Here is a 22,845-nt window from a genome sequence, read left to right on the forward strand (position 1 = left end):
ATAACGAGAAAGCTCAAGTCTATGCAAAGACGGATGCGCACTGATGAGTGAATGTTCATAAAAGCTTTCGTCCAGCCAGAAACTAGAATCAACCCAGATGTCCATCTCCAGGTAAACGGATAGGGATTCTTCCACCCAGTAGAGTGGTACTCAGCAACACAGAGAGATAAACTAGCGATAAACGTAGCAACGTGGATTGAATCTCAGAACAGTCCTGCTGGTTGAAAGAAGCCAGAAAAGTGTGTGTTTGTATGTGTGTGGACATCACATACTAAGTGATGCCATTTGTTTAAAACTCTAAAAAATACAGACTAATTTATGGTGAAAGAAAGCAGACCTCTGGTTGGCTGGGGAGTGGGTAGCAAGAGGAAGCGACTACAGGGAAATTACAGAGAAACCCTTGGTGCTGGATTCGTTCATTAACTTCATTGTGGTGGTGGTTTCATAGATGTGACCATGTGTTCAAAACTTATCAAACTGTGCTCCAAGTATGTATGGTTTTTTTGGTATGTCAGTTATACCTCAACAGTTGTTAAAATAAGTAAAAGTGTTAAAAGGGGAGAAAGAAGAAGAGTGAGATGACTCCAAGAAGGATTATTATAATTTGCTGTGGCATGTGTACCTCTGACTTTGTCCTTGAACTTTGACCCTTCATTCTCAAGAATGTATATATATATTATATTAACAGTGAACGAACGTGAAGTCGCTCAGTCGTCTCCGACTCTTTGTGACCCCATGGACTGTAGCCTACCAGGCTCCTCTGTCCATGGGATTTTCCAGGCAATGGTACTGGAGTGGTTGGCCATTTCCTTCTCCAAGGGATCTTCCCAACCCAGGGATCGAACCTGGGTCTCCCGCATCGTAGACAGACGCTTTACCGTCTGAGCCACCAGGGAAGTCTCAAGAATGTATAAGGTTGGGGAAAGCTGCTTTTTTTGGCACCCCTAATAAATTGACTTCACCCAACACCTTATTGGGACATTTCTTAGGTAGCTGGTGTTTCCTCCTCTTTTTAATAATATTTGCCTGGATTTTAATGGGGTCAATGAGTGTTTTCTAAGCCTCCACAGTCTTAGAACTACCAAGTGAATCAGGATAAACTTTATTTATGACTCTTAAGCATCTGTGAATTTATTTGCTGCCTTTTCCTCATCCTCCAGAAGAAAGTCTTTGCTAGTTTGATGTTTGGGGAGTCTCTAATGCCGTATCCCAAAAATTGGGGGGGGAGCTGGAGACAGCCCAGCAGTTCTACAACTCAAAATCACATCTTTTTTTATTATGTCCTTAGTCTGCTAAGAAGTTTTATAAATATTAAATAAATAAAATTCAATCCCTTGGGTTTGGGAGGGAAATAGTCCTTCCAGGGTAGGAAAAAATTAGTGGCTTGCCAAGTATTTTTAGACAAAAGCGTTTCTCCCCGCCACCCCAATGATCCAAGAACTGGCAATTATGGAAGGAAAGATGGAGTCCACAGGGTACATTTGGGAGCTAAGACAAGCAAATGTAAGACGAGAAAGTGGGATGGGAGGTCCTCTAAGGTTCCACGCTGGTTTATAGTTCTGTCACTCAAGTGACACAGGCAGGCCCAAATTTTAGTTCTGGCTTTATCGCTCATTTGCAGGGTTACAGGCTTACATCATCTCCATAAGCCTCAGTTCCCTCATTAGTTAAATAAAGATAATGAAGTCTAGTAAAATGCATTTAAAACTTCTGTGCTTAAAAACCAACACAACTTGGACGCTGGCTCTGGGACTTAAGTCCTGCGGGGTGCTGACCACTTGTTCATTGTGGATCATTAGACAATTGCCCGAGGGCAGGAGCCTGGCAGCCTCTCAGCACACTGTGACCAGAAATGCCACTTCAACGAGAATCCAAAAGTGCCCACCCTCATCCCTACACCTTCTCACTGGTCCTTGCATGTATGTAGGTCTCTTCAAACCAGAACTCAATTTAAGCCCTTTGCTGGTATCTCCTAATTGCCAGCCCTGTGCTGGATGCTCTTGCCTTAGAATCTCAGATTGACAGATTTCTTAACAAGCAAAGCTTGGAATGTGAAGTCAAGTGGGCCTTAGAAAGCATCACTACAAACAAAGCTAGTAGAGGTGATGGAATTCCAGTAGAGCTATTTCAAATCCTGAAAGATGATGCTGTGAAAGTGCTGCACTCAGTATGCCAGCAAATTTGGAAAACTCAGCAATGGCCACAGGACTGGAAAAGGTCAGTTTTCATTCCAACCCCAAAGAAAGGCAATGCCAAAGAATGCTCAAACTACCACACAATTGCACTCATCTCACATGCTAGTAAAGTAATGCTCAAAATTCTCCAAGCTAGGCTTCAGCAATACGTGAACTGTGAACTTCTGATGTTCAAGCTGGTTTTAGAAAAGGCAGAGGAACCAGAGATCAAATTGCCAACATCCGCTGAATCATGGGAAAAGGAAGAGAGTTCCAGAAAAACATCTATTTCTGCTTTATTGACTATGCCAAAGCCTTTGACTGTGTGGATCACAATAAACTGTGGAAAATTCGGAAAGAGATGGCAATACCAGACCACCTAACCTGCCTCTTGAGAAATCTATATGCAGGCCAGGAAGCAACAGTTAGAACTGGACATGGAACAACAGACTGGTTCCAAATAGGAAAAGGAGTACGTCAAGGCTGTGTATTGTCACCCTGCTTATTTAACTTCTGTGCAGAGTACATCATGAGAAACGCTGGACTGGAAGAAACACAAGCTGGAATCAAGATTGCCGGGAGAAATATCAAAAACCTCAGATATGCAGCTGACACCACCCTTATGGCAGAAAGTGAAGAGGAACTAAAAAAGCCTCTTGATGAAAGTAAAAGAGGAGAGTGAAAAAGTAGGCTTAAAGCTCAACATTCAAAAAACGAAGATCATGGCATCCGGTCCCATCACTTCATGGGAAATAGATGGAGAAACAGTGGAAACAGTGTCAGACCTTATATTTTTGGGCTCCAAAATCACTGCAGATGGTGATTGCAGCCATGAAATTAAAAGACACTTACTCCTTGGAAGAAAAGTTATGACCAACCTAGATAGCATATTCAAAAGCAGAGACATTACTCTGCCGACTAAGGTCCGTCTAGTCAAGGCTATGGTTTTTCCAGTAGTCTTGTATGGATGTGAGAGTTGGACTGTGAAGAAGGACTCTTGAATGGGGAGGGAGGTGGGAGGGGGGTTCATATTTGGGAACACATGTAAGAATTAAAGATTTTAAAATTAAAAAAATAAAAAACTTTAAAAAAAAAAAAAAAAAAAAAGAAGGACTCTTGAGAGTCCCTTGGACTGCAAGGAGATTCAACCAGTCCATTCTGAAGGAGATCAACCCTGGGATTTCTTTAGAAGGAATGATGCTAAAGCTGAAACTCCAGTACTTTGGCCACCTCATGCGAAGAGTTGACTCACTGGAAAAGACTCTGATGCTGGGAGGGATTGGGGGCAGGAGGAGAAGGGGACGACTGAGGATGAGATGGCTGGATGGCATCACTGACTCGATGGATGTGAGTCTGAGTGAACTCCGGGAGTTGGTGATGGACAGGGAGGCCTGGCGTGCTGCGATTCATGGGGTCGCAAAGAGTCGGATATGACTGAGCGACTGAACTGAACTGAAAGCTTAAAGGACTTGCTTTTAAGATACATACAGAAAATGCAGCAAGCTGCCTAGTGACGGGAACTTAGAGAATTCTCCCCACACACCCCCACTCACCCCAAGAGAGGGAGTTTGATAGCCAGCTACATAGTGAAAAGTGAAAGTTGGTTGCCCAGATGTGTCTGACTCTTTGTGACCCTGTGGCTCCTCTGTCCATGGAATTCTTCACGCAAGAATACTGGAGTGGATTGCCGTTCCCTTTTCTGGAGGATCTTCCCAACCCAGGGATTGAACCCTGCATTGCAGGCAGATTCTTTACCGTCAGGGCCACGAGAGGCGCCCAGCCAAATACACATGTGTGTGTTCTTTTCCTCCTTCTGTTGGTTCAGGGATTCTCAGGCCCTAGGGTATATAGACAGTTGCAAGCACGAAACACCATTCCCTGAAGCTGTAGGGCCCCACCCTTGCCTCTCAGATCCCTGCTCAGCTGTCCCCTTATCCACGAGGTGTCCCCCATAAGTTAGTGGCCCCCCAGCACTCTCCCTGCTCCTATCCGATTCCTCAGCTCTCTGTCACACACGTCCCCACCTGGCATGTTACATGTTTCCTTATCTCTCTGATGTCTCTCTCCTCCCTCTAGAGTCTGGGTGCTGTGGGAACCAGTGACTGGAACTATACCTACGCAGTAAATCTTTGCTGGATGAATGAATGATTATGAATGGGCAGTTTAAGGAACTTTTGAGAGTTAATTTTGATCCTTCGTGATCTTTGCCTTCACTGCTGCCTTTGGGACCTTCCACTTTGGAGTTAGATGGTTCTGGTATAGTCGTTCACAGGAGGAGACGCTCAGCCAGCTCTCTGACCTGTCTGCCCTTTCCTTTCCTACGCCAGGTGAATATAACACACACAATGGGCCTTCCACACCGGCAAAGGAGGGAGACACAGACAGGCCGCCCCGGGCCTCCGACGGGAAGCTCCGAGGCCGGTCTAAGCGGAGCAGCGACCCCTCCCCAGCAGGGGACAATGAGATCGAGGTAACTCCAGATGCTTCCGCCTGGTTGAGTGAATGTCACGTCCACTTGTGGCTGGAACAGGAGGTGGGGACCAGAGTTCTCTCCAAGTCCCTGGGGGGAAGATGGCCCTTTGTGTTCACAGAGTGCAGTAACAGAGAAAAGTGCCCTTGATGAGAAGGAGGGAAGAATTTGGCCACACGAAAGCACTGTTGACTGGCCAGGCTAGGAAAAGTGACCCTAGAGGTGGTAACAACCGGTGAGCTGAGACAGCATCACCTGGGGGCCTGGGAAAACCCAGACTGTGCCCACCGCCAGGGCTTCTAAGTTAGGAGATCTGGGGCAGGGCCTGAGAAGCTGCATTTCCAACAGATTCCTAGATGTTGTTGGTGTGGTTGGAGACCACACTTTGAAAACCTCCGGTAAAGATGACATTGGACAGTGGACCTTCCCCATTGGATTGGTGATTCTTAACCTCAGCTACTGGTTAGAGTCACCGGGGGTGCTTTTGAAAATTCAGATGCCCAGACCTCCTCCCAGACTAATTAACTGGACATTGCAGGGAGTTCTAAAAGTTCCCCTAGTGACCCTACTGGGTGTGTGTCGCTCAGTCGTGCCTGACTCTTTGCAGCCCCCTGGACTATAGCCTGGCAGTCTCCTCTGTCCATGGGATTCTCCAGGCAAGAATACTGGAGTGGGCTGCCATTTCCTCCTCCAGGGGATCTTTGCAACCTAGGGACTGAACCCACGTCTCCTGCATTGACAAATGGACTCTTCTACCACTGAGCCACCTAGGAAGCAACAGTGACCCTCCTACAGCTTAGATATTTATCTGTCTGGAGATAGGAGGCTGGCTGAAATGAGTTTGCATTGTTTCTGTGATTCTGAGTTTCTCAGACAGTGGCTCTCAGTCTGGGCTACACATAAGAATCTTCTGGGGACTTTCCTCATGGTCCACTGGTTAAGACTCTGCCCTCCCAATGCAGGGGGCCCAGGTTCAATCCCTGGTCAGGGAACTAGATCGCACGTGTCACAACTAAGAATTCACATGTCGCAACTAAGACCCAGTGCTGCCAAATAAATTTTAAAAAAAGAAGAAGAATCTTCTGGGAAGCTTTGAGAAACCTTCATTCTCAAGCTGCAGATCAGTGACTATCCAGATCAATGAAGTCAGCAGATCAGTGACTATCCAGATCAATGAAGTCAGAGTCCTTGAGGAGAGACCCAGGTGCCAGTGTGTTTATGCTCCCTCGGTGATTCCAGCGCAGCCCAGGCTCAGAACTGCTATCGAAGGGCCGCAGCAGTCCTGATTATAATGAAGCAAGTGTGGGGTTATTGGTCAGGCGCTGACATTTTCCCAAGCAAACAAAAAAGAACAGTGTGCATGAGAGGTGGAGGAGACAAGTGAAGGAGACAAATGCCCCCCAGAGTGTGTTAATCACTCAGTCCTGTCTGACTCTTTGTGACCCCATGGACTGTAGCCCACCAGGCTCCTCCATCCATAGGATTTTTCCAAGCAAGACACTGGAGTGGGTTGCCGTTTCCTTCTCCCAGGACCTTTCCTGGCCCAGGGACTGAACCCGGGTTTCCCACATTGCGGATAGACTCTTTACCGTCTGAGCCACCAGGGAAGCTCATGTTACCTGTCTAGCTCATGTTATCTGTCTAACTGTTGTCTAAGGGAAAAAATGGGCACAGGCACAAGTTTGTACTTGTTTGCAGAAGGCAGTCATTTGTTGGCTTGAGTGTGCCATGGGTATACATGGATAGTGTTGGCAAAGCCTGGGTCACTGTCTAGGTACCCAAATGCAGCATTATCACACCCCTGTTCACAATCCTGTGCAAATTTGGCAGCTACAAAGCTCAGCCGGCAAACTCAGATATGCTAAGAAATACCATTTTCATCTTTGCCTTAAAACCAGTGTCATTTGACTCTGAGTCCCCATCCACCCAGGTGGTAGGGAGTTTCATTTCATTACTGGGCCCTTCCCCCTGCCGGGATTATGTGAGAATCTTAAGGTTCGTGTGGTCTCGGAAAACAGAATAATAGGGACTTCCCTGGCAGGCCACTGGTTAAGATTCTATGCTTCCAGTGCAGAGGGTGCGGGTTTGATCCCTGATGGGGGAACTAAGATCCCACATACTGCACAACGTGGCCAATAAATAAATTAATAATAATAATAATTTTTAACTTTTTAAAAAAGACAAGATAATAGCCTCTGTTGTCCAGTGTGGCTTGGTGGCTGCTGCCTTTCTCTTTTTCAGGATCTGCAGCGGTCACTGGCAGTCCAGCCATTCTCTGGGGTCTCCTGCCATATGTTGGGCAGAGAGATCCTTGTGGACACTAAGGACTTTGAGGTATTAGGTACAGTCCTTTGGTTGCAAGCAACAGAAACCAATTCTGGTTACTTAAGCAAAAAGGAATTCACTGGGAGGAAATGGCATGAAGAGGAAGTGATACAACCAAAGTTATGAAGAATATTATCAAAGGCCATGCTGGGAAATCCAGGGAGCTTCAGGGTGCCAGCCCCCACTGCAGAGTGAAACATTTAAAATTCTAACACTATGTCACTCGATGTTTGATTCCAAAGAGGCGGCATCCCATTGGCCTGGTCTAGGTCCTCACTCGTGCCCAGATGGACAGTCCCACCGAGAGAGCGAGCACGCAATGGGAAAAGAAAACCGGATGCTCTTCTAAGCCAGTGGGGGCTTCCCTGATGGCTCAGTAGAGAATCCATCTGCCAGTGCAGGAGACAGGGGGTCAATCCCTGGCCTGGGAAGATCCCACATGGCGTCGAACAACTAAGCCCGTGTGCCACAGCTACCGAGCCTGTGCTCTGGAGCCTGGCAGCTGCAACTACTGAAGCCCTAGTCTGTGCTCCGCAGCGAGAGAGTAGCTCCCGTTTGCTGCAACTAGAGAAAAGCCATACGCAGGAACAAGACCCAGCGCAGCCAAAAATAAATAAATAAAAGTTCTTTTTTGGAAAGGGGGTGGATGCTGGAGACCCTAACAACAACAAATGGCCAATATTAGGACATTTGATATTTAGCCAGCATTCTCTGGTAGGACGTACGGTGTTTACTAGCAGGGCTGTGCTAGCTAGCCATATTCACTAAGAGAGCAGTGGCAGTTGTTTATGGCTGGTGTCTGTTCCGATCATCCTAGAAGCTGTTAAATATTTTGAACATCACTCCCCTCCCCTAGGGCTTCCCAGGAGGCTCAGTGGTAAGCACCCTGCCTGCCAAGGCAGGAGGTGTGGGTTCGATCCCTGAGTCGGGAAGATCCCCTGGAGAAGGGAATGGCAGCCCTCTCCGCGATTCTTGTCTGGGAAATCCCATGGACAGAGGAGCCTGGCAGGCTGCAGTCCATGGGGCTTCAAAAGAGTCGGACACGACTGAGCGACTAAACAACGACTCTTCTCCTGTGCTTGGTCAGCCTCTGGAGGTATACCCAGCCATCTCCTCTGAGAGCTTGACTGCGCTGGGAACCTGCCGCAGAGCATGTGTTCCCACTGCTCATGGCACCATTCTCAGTCCAGAGGATTCTGTCCTTGCTTTTCCTCTAATTCTTAAAGCCACCACTTTCCAAAACCAAAGAGACTTTGCACAAACCCTTCAGGGGATTAGGCCTTTGCGAAGAGTTAGAAGAAAATGTACTGGCTCCAGGTTACCCTTGCTTTCTGCCTCCCAGATGCCTGCGGATTTTCTACCAGCTAGAAGTTGCAGAGCTATAGAAAATCCCGGAGAGCAACTCACAGTTTAATATATTTTTAAAACGTATTAAGTCACTAATGTGGTTTCTGCTCTTGGTAGGGGACAGTGGGGGTGGAGAGACATTTTTCCATTAAGCTGAGAAGGGGGTGGGGTGGCATGGAAGTGGGGGATTATGGGGTGATATTTTTCTAGAAACATCTGCTGCTTGATTCCAGAGTAAGTACCACAGGGCAGGAACAGTTGAAAAGGTGTGAGCTGTGTTTCACTGCCGTGCTTAATATCAGCATGAAGGGTTTGCACGAGTCTCACCTCTTAACTCTTTGGCACTGTTGCTAATGACCGTAGCCCACGAGAGAGAAATTAGGTAGAGAAGTGGAAAGAAGGAAAATTCGGAGTCTGTATTAGTTAAAATCCCTTGACTGCAGGTGCCAGAAACCAACTTGAGCTGGCTTAAGTGAAAAAGCAGAATTTATTTCAAGGATACGGGGATTCTCTTAGAACTTATGAGCCAAAGGGACAGCCAGTGTCGGCAAGATACTGTAACCAGAAGGTGGGAGAGGCCAGGAAACGCATTTACGCCTTCTCGCCCCACGTTCCACAGTGTAGGTGCTAGAATCCCCAGGCAGGAATGTCTCTTCAATGTACAGGTTACTGGGCACAGCTCTCCTCCAGGCCCTCTCACTCTGTGCTCAAAATCAGTCACCCAGTCATGTCCGACTGTTTGCGACCCTATGGACTGCAGCCCGCCAGGCTTCTCTGTCCATGGAACTTGCCAGGCAGGAATACTGGAGCAGGTTGCCGTTTCCTCCTCCAGAGGATCTTCCCATCCCAGGGATCGAACCCACGTCTCTTGCATTGGCAGGCAGATTCTTTACCACTGAGCCAGCTGAGAAGCCCTTGCTTCTCACTAAAGCCAAGTCCTACAAAAGCCTTGGATCGTGTTTCCCTCTCTCCAACCTCTGTTCCTCTCCCTCCCCAGATTTGCCTGGCCTGGCCTCCAGATCATGTTGCCAGCAACAGCCACCCAAAGACGATGAATTTCTTTCCAGGCCCCAGTTTTGAGTTCCCGAGGAAAGACTTCTGACCCAGTGGGGTTAGGGGCCCAGTCCTGGCTGAAACCCTGGTGGGCTAAAAAGTTAGGCTCATCAGCAGAATGGCCACCACGAACAATATACCCACTAAAAATCTAGGGCAGGGAGATAGAATGGTGGCCTAGTGAGGAAGAGGGACAGACCCTCTTCAGAGGGAAGATAGTCAATAAATTAAGGGAGTCTGCATTAAATTGATTTTTTTAAAAAAATCCTCTTACCAAAGTATCTAAGTTTAACTGATCCAACCCAGTTGGATAAATTAGGACTTAGCATATTTAACCCCCCACAGTGATTTTCAAACACTTTTTACCTTGACCTATAATAAGAACAATACTTATTATCATGACCCAAAATATATATACACATAATTGTAAGCAGAGCAAAAATTTCACAAAGTAATATTCAAGTCTACTAATTGTTTTGAAAACCTCTGTATTCATTGATCTTTTTCCTTTGAGGTATTACCTTTCTCTTCACTTTTAAAGGCATTACAGATGTATAAATACAACCCCTGACCCCCCAGAGAGTTTTCGAAGGTGGCCCACTCAAGTTGGTAGACTTAAGTAGATACCTTTGCCGCCCCCAACACCAGCTACATAAATGATCAGTCAGCCCTTTTGTGCTTAAAAATAATGATCACCAGAAAAATTAAGAAAACCTACAGTATGGAAAATTATGGCCAAGATAAATGAATAGGATAAATGACAAGAGAGGTAACTTAAGAAACAAAAGAGATCGTAGAAAAATTCTGTTTGGTTTTCTTATCTTGTATCCACAAAATAAGAAGTGCAGGCTAATGGAAAAGAAACATTTAGAGACAAAGAAAAAGCTACTGTAGATTTTTAAATAATAGACTCCAGAGTTTCATAGAAAGGTTAGAAGAGAAAGTTAAAGACATCTCTGAGAACATTTATTAAAAAAAAATTATAGAAAAAATATTTTTAAAGGATAAGTAATATCAATCCAAAAGGTCTAATTTGACTGTTGGAAATTCCAGAAAGAGAGAACAGTGGGAGAGACGAGGGGACATTATTTAAAGAAATAGGATTGAAATTATTTGTATGCTGAACAGTATGAATGAAAAAAGACTACACCTAGATATATCCTCATGGGATTTGAGGATACCAAACATAAAGAAAAGAGCCTAAAAAACCCAAAGAGGAAAAAAGTAAAACCTACAAAGAACTGAAGATCAGTGAAACGTCAGACTTCTCATTAATCATGCTGGATACTACAAGATAGAGGGATTCTTTCAAAGTTCTAGAGGACACTATTTTCCCATTGGAATTCTGCACTTAGAAGAACTTTACAGCAAATTAAAGGTACGATTAGATTTGTAAAAATGCAGGAAGATTACTTTCTATGCACCCTCTTAGAAAAAGCAACCTAAGGATATACTCAAGCAAAACAAGGAAGAAACCCAATAAAGAGATTTGGGATCCAGAAAACAGTGAATCTGACCCAGAAATGCAGTAAAGGGGGGGGTCTCAGGATCCTAGCTATGTGGCAACCCTAAAGATGATCCAGTCCACACTGGAACATTCTGTCACAGAGGAAGAACATCTTTGATACAGAGGGTGTGGCTAAATTTGAGATTCTAATAAAGACACCATATTGGAAACAAAAGAATTAAATCAGTTAATAAACTCCAGCAAAAATAAAAAGTTATTCCAGACAGGCATGATTCCTATGTGAAAAAAACTGAGCTATGACATGATTTTAATCAAGATGGAGTACAAGAAAGGAGAATACATATGACCTTAGTGGCAGAAACAGTTTCCTTAAAGTTGTTCTGGAGGGGACTTCCTGGTGGTCCAGTGGCTAAGACTCCACACCCCCAATGCATGGGGCCAGTGAACTAGATCTGGTCAGGGAACCAGATCCCACTTGCTGCAACTGAGAGTTCACCAAACATGGAAGATCCCAGGTGCCACAGCTAACACTTGGTGGAGCTAAATAACTACATTGTTGTTGTTGTTGTTTAACAAAATAAAAATAAATGGGCTCCAGAGTTATGACACTGGCTACATAGAAAAGGGAGTAAAATCCTAGCTCATTACTTGGCTCTTCAGTGAACAGTAATCACAAGATGTAAATAAATGCCCTTTACTGGCTACCAACTTTTAACATCAACATGAAGACAGAGCACCGAAGGTACAGTTATAAAACCCAACGCACAAACCAGTTTATCCACACTGACAAGGCAAAAGTAAGGCTGAAGCTCAAATACTGGAGAGGGGAGGAGCTAGTGGAAAAGGTACGGACACCAATATCCATATTTTCCATATTGAGCTTGCTGTTATAGCCAAGAGAAAATATCCAGAGCTGATGGGAATTGGAAATAAAGCAGTTCATATATGTGAAAAATATAAAGTTCTGGAGAAACGGGGGAGATTACCATGAGCTAAACCTTCATCTTTCACAAAGCCCAGTCTAAAGTGTGCAATCAGGGATTTCCCTGGGGGTCCAGTGGTTAAGACTCCACCTTCCAATGCAGGGGGCACGGGTTCAGTCCTTGGTCAGGGAGCTAAGTTCACACAGGCTTTGAGGTGCAGCCAAAAATTTAAAAAGTGAAAATAGAAGCACACACAAATGAGTAAAGTTGGCAAACCAATAAGTAAAAGTAATAAAGGTAATCACCAGAACCGCTAAAAACAAATGCTCAGAAGTAGCTAGGCTTATGGTGAGCAGTCAACGTAAAATGGCAGTATTTCATTTTGTCAAATGAGTTATACGATTTTTATTGTTGGTTTTGGACTGAATTCCTCCTTTTGTGAACTTTTATGTGAAAGGCAAGAACAGGCATCTCAGTTCTGGCATCTGTGGGTTGACAGGGACCCCCAGGATTGGCCATCAGAATATATTTTACACAGTGGAGGTTGAATGAGGACTCAAGGACACATCCATGAGTCACATGTTTTAGAAATTAGAGATAATGTTTTTCAAGACATCTTTCTCCTCCCAGGGAGTTAATTTCTGCAGACATCAAGTCAGATGCAAGCAAATGTATTTATCTCCTTTCTCTCCCTCTCTTTCATCCCAGCGTGTGTTCGTGTGGGACCTGGATGAGACGATAATTATTTTCCACTCCTTACTCACGGGGACTTTCGCCTCCAGATACGGGAAGGTAAGAATCATGTTGTCTCTCTGTTTCTCTCTCTTTTTTTCAGCATAACAGTCTGTCCAGCTGGTTTATCCTGGGAATTGTGGGGGCAGCTGGTGAGGCAGCTTCTCCAACGAATGCTGCCCCTTTGCATCAGCCCAGGTTTGAGAAGTCCTATAGAATTTTCCCTTGACATGTGAAAATTCAATCAGCTTCCCCCATTGTCTGCCTTGCCTTTTCTTCCAACACATGAAACAGTCAACATCCACTTGATTGGATATAAGCTTGTAGTCTTCGCCTGTCTCCCTCCTCCTAAGAGGGCTAGGAGATGCTTCAGCCAAACCCAGGAATCCTAGCTGGAAAGTGAGGTAAAGTACTTTTCTTCCTCCCTATTGTTTATCTTAGTATCTCTGGCAGATGAATTTAATTTTCCTCCCATTTTTCTGAGACAAGGGGGAGGCATTTTGTCAGCTCCAACAGCTTTGCAAATGTATCACCGACAAATTATGTCGAGGAACCATCCAGTTAGAATATCAGGCAGATGCTGTTGGGGGACTGGTGGTCCATGCAAGAACCACTGAAAACCCCTTAAAAATGCAAAAATGAGGGTTTCCCCAGTGGCTCAGTGGTAGAGAATCCACCTGCAATGCAGGAGATGCGGGTTCGACCCCTGGGTCAGGAAGATCCCCTGGAGAAGGGCATGGCTACCCACTCCAGTATTCTTGCCTGGAGAATTCCATGGACGGAGGAGCCTGTCAGTCTACAGTCCATGGGGTCTCAAAGAGTCAGACCAAGCGACTGAACATGCATGGAATGCAAAAATGAACCCAACCACTAAAACCCAAACCCTGCCGATTCTTTGCATCCATCCTGAGGGCTTGGTATCAACCCCACTGTGGATGCTCCAGATGTCTGCCATCTCTTCGGGGAGACAGGTAAAGGTGGGGGGTTGGGGCTTTGGGGGACAGACACAGAATCAGCTCCTCCGAGTTAAACCTGTCGGCAGCTGCTTCCACGCATGAGTGGGAACCAGGAGACTCACCAGCGCCTGGAAAATATTTCTGTTTCTGTTTAGAGCCCAGGAATATGATTTGACATCACCTCATGGCTTTTCCAGCTGCTCGTGTTTTTTATGAGGGTTGTAACAAGCTGGATGTGTAATTAGCAAGATAGATTTATCGTCTGCCGTTACGTTGTAAAGAACGTTAAAATGGTGTTGGTGGTGCAGAAACCTCTCGCCGAGGAGGAATGCCGTTAATATGTCTAGCAGTGCCTGCGGGAAATCCGGCATGCGTTTTTGGAGCGTGCACAGCTTAGGGAAAGGATGGCAGAGTCCAGAGCTGCTGGAAGCAGACTTGGCAGCTATTGCAAAAAAAAAAGGAAAGAAAGAAAGAAAATGGGCTTTCCCAAAGGGGCTGCAGTAATGAGATGCCCACCCGGGCTGGGTGTTCTGTGTTTCTTAACCACCCAAATAAAACCATCTCCCCTAAGAACCATTCCTTCACTCTTCTTGCCCTTCAAGAAGTTCCACTGCTTCACCCACCAATTTGGTTTCCATGCAGGGCTTTGTAATCTTGGGTATGATTTGTGTGTCTGTGTCTCACCACCACTCTTCAAGCCAAATTATGCTCCTACTGCTGCTGAAAATTTGAGGGTATGGAAAGCTGGAGAGGGAAAGTTTAAGAGATGACATGCAATTGTTTTCTGCGTCTGTGTCTCTGTTTCTGCTTTGCAAATAGGTTCGTCTGTACCATTTTTTTCTAAGGAGGATGGGATGAATTGGGAGATTGGAATTGACATATGTGCACTACATATGAAATGGGCTTCCCTGGTGGCGCAGTGGTAAAGAATCCGCCTGCCGGTGCGGGAGGTGAGAGTTCGATCCTCGGGTCAGGAAGATCCCCTGGAGAGGGAAATGGCAACCCACTCCAGTATTCTTGCCTGGGAAATCCCATGGACAGAGACTGGTGGGCCACCGTCCATGGGGTCACGAGAGAGTCTGACATGACTTGGCGACTAAACAACAATACTGTGTATCCAATAGATAACTGGTGAGAATGATAAAGCACAGGGAACTCTCCTCAGTGCACTGTGGTGACCTAGATGGGAAGGATATCCACAAAAGGAGGGATCTATGTGTACGTATAGGTGATTCAACCCACTCCATTCTTGCCTAGAAAATCCTGTGGACAGAGTAGCCTGGTGGGTTACAGTCCCTGGGGTTGCAAAGAATCAGACACAACTGAACGGCTTTCATTTGCATAGCTGATTCACTTTGCTATACAACAGAAACTAACACATTGTTGTAAAGCAACTCCAATAAAAAATATACTCAGTAAAAATTAAAACAAATTACAGGCTCATTCAAGGCAGGGACAAAGCTCAGAGCTCTCTTCTGGGCCCCCTGGCACCTGGTCTGTGTCGGTCCTCATCACTAGCCAGCTCTCTGCAGCCCGATCACCTGATCACCACCACCTTCCCCTGCAGCTCTCTGGTCTCCACTCTTGCCCTTTCCAGCTGCCTGCAGAGAGGTCATCCTAAAATGCAAGCCTGGTCTCTCCTCTACTGAAAAATTGTCAGTGGCTTCCCTGTAGAGAAACCCTAACCGCAGCCTCCACAGCCCTTCATGAGCTGACTCCTTCCCGTCTCTCCTGCCCCGTTTCCTGCAACTTGTCCAGAGTTGCTTTCTATCCTCGTAACCTACCACATTCTCCCCCATCTATCCTAGGTTTCTCCCAGAATCAGAGCCTGAGGACAGGAGGGAGTGAGTTCTGGTGGTTTAGCTGGGGGGTGATGCCGGGGTGCACTGGGCACAGAGTGGGGAAGTGAGGTGGGGAGGGGAAGGCAGCCTTTACAGGGTACATGAATATTGGATTGGCCAAAATATTCATTTGGGTTTTTCCATAAGATACTAGCTATTAACAAACAGTAGCTATGGCTGCAGGTAACTAGGGCTCAGAACTGTTGGGGACCTCTGGGAGACTCGGGAACACACCTCAGAGGTGATAGCCCAAGGAGCAAGGATGATGACATATTTACTTACAAATTCCCTTCCATCATGGGTTGAGGGATTCTTCTAGGGGTGTTAGCGCCCTGTCTTGGCCTGCCCCATGAAAACTCTAGGGCAGGAAATCACAGGTCCTAACAGGAGAGAGCCTCTGCTTGCTGAGAGGACCTGGAAGAGGGGCATACTGGAGGTTTCTGCTATAATCTAGAATGTTCTAGAAAGTTGATGTACTAGGTTAACTCACACTTATCTTTCAGTTCCCATTTTCAGTGTAACTGCCTCCAAGAGGACTTTCCTAACCATGCCCATCTACATTGCATCTCTTCCCATAATTCTTATTTTTCACTTACAATTATGGAACTCCCCAGTGGCCCAGTGGTTAGGGGGCTTTCCCAGTGGTAAAGAATCCGCCTGCCGATGCAGATGATGAGGGTTCGATCCTCGGGTCAGGAAGATCTTCTGGAGAAGGAAATAGCAACCCACTCCAGTATTCTTGCCTAGGTAATCCCATGGACAGAGGAGCCTGGCGATGAATAGTCCATGGGGTGGAGTCAGACACAACACAACTGGCCGACTGACACGCTCACCAGTGGTTAGGACTCCATGCGCCCATTGCTGAGGGCTCAGGTTCCATTCCTGGTCAGGGGACTGAAAATCCCATGAGCCTTGTGATGTGGCCAAAAATTAAAAATAAATAAATAAAAGTAATTATGTCCTCACTCTCTGTCTCCCTTCTAAGTTGTATGTGCCCTGAGGACAGTGCCCATGAACATTTTTTTATCAGCCCACCTAAGCACAGTGCGCAGACCAGATTGCTCAATGGCTATTTGTTGGGAGAATGAATCGGGGTGGTCCCCTAGAAGGAAAGCAGCATGACGACAGGCGCTTTTTTTCCCCATTTTGTTCATTGCTTTGTGCCCAGAGCATAGAACAGTGCCCCCTACTTAGCAGACATCAAGTAAATATTTGGTGAATGAAGGGAGGAAGGAAAGAAAATAGCATCAAAACAAAAAATTCCTAACTGGGGGCCACCCGCCAAATTCTGCCTGCAGACATTTGTGTTTTGCCCCTAGAGTGTTAGAAAAAATGTGAATTTGTCGCCAACATTTAAAAAACCAGGAGATTGCACAGACCAAAATAATCGCGATGTCCAAGTCTCCTTGAACACTTAGAAAATCTGGCAATCCTGCATTCCCAGGTGGCAGCAATCAGCAGGAGCTGAGCAGGGGCGGATGCTCTCCAGCCCGTCCATGGCCCCGCCTGGTCTGTTTAACCCATTTAGGGGACCTTCCTGACCCCACTGGCACCTGAGTTTCAACATCTGTCCTAAAATTTCAGAACCACGGAAGTTAGAGCTGGAAGGACCTGGGAGATCATCACGTCCAGTGAGTCTCCATGGGACAGTAGGAGAAACTGAGGCCCAGAGACAGTGAGCTCACCCAGGGGATAACAAGAGGCATGCCTCAGGCTCACGTGCTTCCCTGGGAACTCACACAAGGTCCAGGGAAAACTAAGGTGAGATGCTCTTAGAGACCCCAGGTCTCCTGTGCCATCATCATCCCTCTTCTAGACTCTTCCATGAAATGAGAAGATGCTTGCTCCTTGAAAGAAAAGCTATGACAAACCCAGACAGCATATTAAAAAGCAGAGACATCACTTTGCCGACAAAAGTCCGTATAGTCAAAGCTATGGTTTTTCCAGTAGTCATGTACAGAGGTGAGAATTGGACCATAAAGAAGGCTGAGCACCAAAGAATTAATGTTTTTGAACTGTTGTGCTGGAGAAGACTCTTGAGAGTCCCTTGGACTGCACGGAGATCAAACCAGTCAATCCTAAAGAAAATCAACCCTGAATATTCATTGGAAGGACTGATGCTGAAGCTGAAGCACCAATACTTTGGCCACCTGATGTGAAGAGCCCACTCACTGGAAAAGACCCTGATGCTGGGACTGTTGAGGGCAGGAGGAGAGGGGGGTAACAGAGGATAAGATGGTTGGATGGCATCACTGACTCAATGGACATGCGTTTGAGCAAACTCCGGGAGATAGTGATGGACAGGGAAGCCTGGAGTGCTGCAGTCCATGGGGTCACAAAGAGTCAGACACGACTGAGCGGCTGAGTCAGCCTGTCCCCTCTCCTCACCCCCCAAGCCAGAAATGGCTCTTCCGGAACCAGACACTTTGGCTGAGATTGGAAGTCACATCACTTGAGCCGGCCTTGATGGACTCTGAATCCTTACTTGGCTCCCCAGCCTTCCGCCACAACCCCTGATTTATGAGCAGCCCATAACTTTTTAGGATGTCATCATATGTGTCAAAGAGAGATGAGTGGGAAGGCCCAATCTGGTAACCAACTTCAGGGCCTCTCTATATCCATGAATGTTACCAAATGCAATGCTTCCAAAAGTCATTTTTCAGGAAAAGCTCAAACAATGAACAACACAACTCTTATCTGTACACTAGCCTGTTCTCATGGGGATCAAAAGTTGGCTGCTTCCGGTGGCAGTCTCTTTCACCCTGATCACGGGGGTCTCAGGTAGAACGCCACGGTCAGTCCTTCAAGACTTTGGACAGCTAGCTCCAGCTCTCCTAGGTGAGTATGGTTGGTTGGTTGGTTTTGCTAAATCCAGCCACTCTAAGAGAGACCCAAAGTAACCATGGCTCAAACAAGATAGAAGTTTACTCCTCTCACCTTGCAGTCCAGGCATAAGCAGTTCAAGCTGATAAGGCTGCTGCACAACTCCAGGGACAGCGGCCCCTTCCATCTTGTTCTCCTCCATCCCTGGAGCATTGCTCTCATTGCCAAGGTGAAACATGGCTCACCCCTGCGTCTGCATCCATCCAGTGAGAAGGCAAGCAGGAAAAGGGAATCCACTCCTCTCTTTTTCAGTTTTATTTTTTTCCCCTCTCTTTGAAGGGCCAGATCCAGAAGTTGCACAGATCATTTCTGCTCACATACCATTGGCTGAGAGTTGATCACATGGCTACCTCTAGTTGCAAAGGAGTCTGGGAAATGTAGTCTAGTCACATGCTGCATTAAAATTCAGGGATTCTAGGATTCTGAGAGGGGAAAAAGGAAGAAGGTATATTAGAGGACAGCTAGCGTTTTCTGGCACAAAGTCACCATGCAGTAAGAGGAAGAACCATGAAAGAGAAAATTGTTGAGGAAAAGTAAAATGTGCTCTGGTCAAGAGACGTGGAGGGCAATTGTATTTGTGTGTCTGAAGCTCTGAAGGGAGGTCTGGGCTATAAGCTTGGAGGACCATGGAGGGAATACAGAGGAGCAGGAGGAGTGTGAGCCCCATTCTGCAGACAGAGTAACTGAGATACAGAGAGGTTATGTAGTCAGGGTATTCACAATGGAACTAAAATACATGGCCTTGACTTTTGGCCCCCAGTTCTTTCTCTTTGTGTTCTTCTTATAGCTGCAGCTACATGAAGCCTGTTATTAATAGCTTATATCAAGCAGGACACAGCTTCAGCACTCTGGAGTGTTTAAACTACAAAGGGAATTTATTAGATCACAATAATTGAAAAGCCCAGAGGTAATGGGATTCAGGTTGGGCTGGATCCAGAAGCTCAGTATCTTAGGACTTGGATCTTTCTGCATCCCTCGGTTGACTTTTTCCATGTGGCAACTCCTTCTTAGAAATCCCAGCTGAAAAAGAAGACCTCCTTTCCAAATTCCAGCATAACTCCCAGGCTTGAATCTCATTGGCCCAAACTAGGTCAAATGGCCACCCATGTATCAAAGTCTGTGGCCCTCTGTAGCCAGCCTAGGTCAGGAGCCTGGCATTGAGGTAACAGAGGAGCAGGTCAGCTCCATCCCAACCACATGGGAGTGAGAGGTGTGTCCTGAATAGGCTCTGAAGGTCACGACCCTCTGTACATCCACACCAAGGGCCAGCTTGGTGGCTGTTATGTTGAGCACCTTCCAGGAAGCAGAAGTCATATCAGTTGTGGTCCCAGCCAAAGGGGCGACTCACTGTTTACTTAGGGAAATAAAGAGCTACAGAGCTAAAATGATTAAGGAACGATTCAAAACAGAGTGATTGAATTTAAAACAGAAACTGGGCTCTCTTCCTGTTCCCAATCAGGGCATGTGCTGCTCGAGGCTGTCATCTCTCCACTTCCTTTCCATCTCTTCCCACCCAGCGCTCACAGCCAGAACATCCCTTTGGTGGCTACACCTCCTCGCGTCTTGTGGATCCATTAGAGGTTCCCCGGAGAGCCAGAGCTGCCAGTGATCGCCGCCTCTTTCTTAACCTCTCCTCCGGCCCCACCTCCCCTCCGGCCCTGAACTCTGTTATTTTTCCAGCCGGGACTAGACAAATGCAAGGTGGTCAGGAGCCTTTGCCTGTGGCCAGGAAGGGCTCGTAGGGAGGACTGGCAAGCGGTCTTTCTGGGTTCACAGTGGGTCGGCCCCGACTCCCTCTTTTGTGCCTTGCCTTCCAGGCTGCTCAGTACCAATTGGAAGCTCAGCTCTAGGCCCAGTCGTGGGTGTGTGTTTTAATAACAGCTTATTGAGATATAATCCACATACCATAAATCTACCATTTCACTGTGTACAATTTTATTAGTTTTTAGTATATTCACAGAGTTGTGCAACCGTCACCAGCATCTAATTTTAGATCATTTTCATCACCCCTAAAAGACAGCCCAAACCCTTTAGTAATCATTCCCCATTTCCTCCAGCCCACCCCCACCCCCAGCCCCTGGTAACCACTAATCTGCTTTCTGTCCCTATAGATTTGTGTCTTCTGGACCCTTCTTATAAATGGAATCACACAACATGTGGTCTTCTGTAACTAGCTTCTTTCACTTAGCATAATGTTTTTTAAATTATCCGTGTTGTACCATATATCAATACTTCACTTTTATTGTCACATAATTTTAGTGTATGGATATACTTCATTTTGTCCATCCATTCATCACTTGATGGACAGTTGGGTTTTTGCCTATGATGAATAATGCTTCTGTGAACTTTTGTATACTAGTTTTTGCGTAGACATATGTGTTCAATTGGAGAAGGCAATGGCACCCTACTCCAGTACTCTTGCCTGGAAAATCCCATGGACAGAGGAGCCTGGTGGGCTGCAGTCCATGGGATCTCGAAGAGTCGGACATGACTGAGCAACTTCACTTTCACTTTTCACTTTCATGCACTGGAGAAGGAAATGGCAACCCACTCCAGTGTTCTTGCTTGGAGAATCCCAGGGACAGGGGAGCCTGGTGGACTGCCGTCTATGGGGTTGCACAGAGTCAGACACGACTAAAGTGACTTAGCAGCAGCAGCATGTGTTCAATTCACTTGGGTATATACTTAGGATTGGAATTGCTGGGTAGTATGGCAACTATTTGTTTAAACTTTGAGAAATTGACAGACTCTTTTCCAGAGTAGTTGCACCATGTTGCACTCCCATAAGCAAGGTATAAGGGTTCCAATTTCTCCACATCCTCACTAATGCTTGTTACCATCTATCTTTTTGGTTATCGTCCTCTTAGTGGATATGAAGTGGCATCTCGTGGTTTGGGTTTGCATTCCCCTGATGACAAACTGTGTTGACTAATGACTAATGTTTTCATGTGCTTATTTGGCTACTTGTAATACCTTCTTTAGGGCGGCCCAGGTGGCCCTAAGAATTCTTCAGTTGTAAAGAATTTGCCTGCCGAGCAGGAAACGCAGGTTCGACCCTTCAGTCGAGAAGATCCCCTGGAGAAGGAAATGGCAACCCACTCCATTATTCTTGCCTGGGAAATCCCATGGACAGAGGAGCCTGGTGGACACCAGTCCATGGGGTCACAAAAGAGTCAGACGCAACTTAGCGACTAAACAACAAATATCTGCTTTATTACCTATTAAATCCTTTGCTTTTTTTTATCGAAATATAGGTGATTTACAATATTGTATTAGTTTCTGGTATATAGCAAAGTGATTCAGTTACACATATATTCTTTTTATATTCTTTTCCATCACTTTATTTCAAGATATTGAGTATATTAATAATTCCCTGTGCTGTAGAGTTGTTGTTTAGTTGCTAAGCCATGCCTGACTTTTTGCAACTCCATGGACAGTAGCCTGCCAGGCTCCTCTGTTCTTGGATTTCTCAACAAGAATGCTGAAATGGATTGCTATTTCCTTCCTAATCCCTTCCTGAGGGATTGAACTGTTTTTCAAGATATATTCAATATCTTGAAATAAACTAATGGAAAAGAATATATATGTATAACTGAATCACTTTGCTATATACCAGAAACTGGTACAATATTGTAAACCAGCTCTATTTCAATAAGAAAACAGCAAAGGATTTAATAGGTATTTCTTTAAAGCAGATATTTGTTGTTGTTTAGTCGCTAAGTTGCATCTGACTCTTTTGTGACCTCATGGACTGGTGTCCACCGGACTCCTCTGTCCAGGGGGTTTCCCACCTTGGCAGGCAGAAAGTCTGCCTTGGCAGGTGGATTCTTTACCACTGATCCTCCTGGGAAGCCTTGTGCTATACAGTAGGACTTTGTTATTTATCTGTTTATATATGTAGTAGTTTGTACCTGCTAATCCCAAGCTCCTAATTCATCCCTCCCCTTTGGTAACCATAAGTCTGGTTTCTGTGTCTGTGAGTCTGTTTCTGTTTTGTAAATAAGTTAATTTGTATGTTTTAGATTCCACATATTAGTGATACCATGCAGTATTTGTCTTTCTCTGTCTGACTTACTTCACTTAGTATGGTGATTTCTAGGTCCATCCATATTGCTGCAAATGTCTTTATTTCATTTTCGTGTGGTTGACTACTATTTTGACACACACACATATCTTCTTTTATCTAGTCGCCTGTCCATGGATCCTGTGCCCATTTGCAAGTAGTTTATTTGTCTTCTATCACTGAGTTGTAAGAGTTCTTTACACATTCTGGATAACACATCATTATCAGATATGTGATTTGTAAATGTTTTCTCCCTTTCTGTGGGTTGTCTTTTCACCTTATTGATGATGTCCTTTGAAGTATATGAAATATTGCAGGGAGAAAGGGTTTAAATGAAAACTTTTTAAAAGTGGCCCAGGAAGGAGCCCTCATGGAGAGGCTAAAATTTGAATAATGACTTAAAAGGAAGTGGAGGAGCAGATATCTGCTGTAAGAGCAAGAGGAAACAGCAAGTGCAAAGGCCCTGAGGCAGAAGTCTGCGTGATGGACTTGAGGGACAAAAAAAAGCTAGCGTGTTTGGAGCACAAGTCAGGGGAAAAATAGTGACTCAACTCGCTTTTCCCCTGAAGAGGGAGCCATGAGGTTTGAAACAGAGAAAGGACAGACAGGG

General features: G+C 45.7%; 1 protein-coding gene and 1 non-coding gene across 2 annotated transcripts in view; one reads left to right on the forward strand and one right to left on the reverse strand.

The window, feature by feature from the left end:
- Positions 1-22,845, forward strand: part of EYA2 (EYA transcriptional coactivator and phosphatase 2) — a 170,178-nt gene that overhangs the window by 79,219 nt on the left and 68,114 nt on the right. The window contains exons 7-8 of the mRNA XM_052650803.1: positions 4,502-4,644; positions 12,469-12,552. Of these exons, the coding sequence (XP_052506763.1) occupies positions 4,502-4,644; positions 12,469-12,552 (227 nt within the window). The remainder of the gene's footprint in view (positions 1-4,501; positions 4,645-12,468; positions 12,553-22,845) is intronic.
- TRNAR-ACG (transfer RNA arginine (anticodon ACG)) lies at positions 825-896 on the reverse strand. The gene has a single exon. It is a non-coding gene; the product is annotated as a tRNA-Arg (tRNA).

The sequence above is a fragment of the Budorcas taxicolor genome, chromosome 13, assembly GCF_023091745.1.
Source record: "Budorcas taxicolor isolate Tak-1 chromosome 13, Takin1.1, whole genome shotgun sequence".
Taxonomy (NCBI): domain Eukaryota; kingdom Metazoa; phylum Chordata; class Mammalia; order Artiodactyla; family Bovidae; genus Budorcas; species Budorcas taxicolor.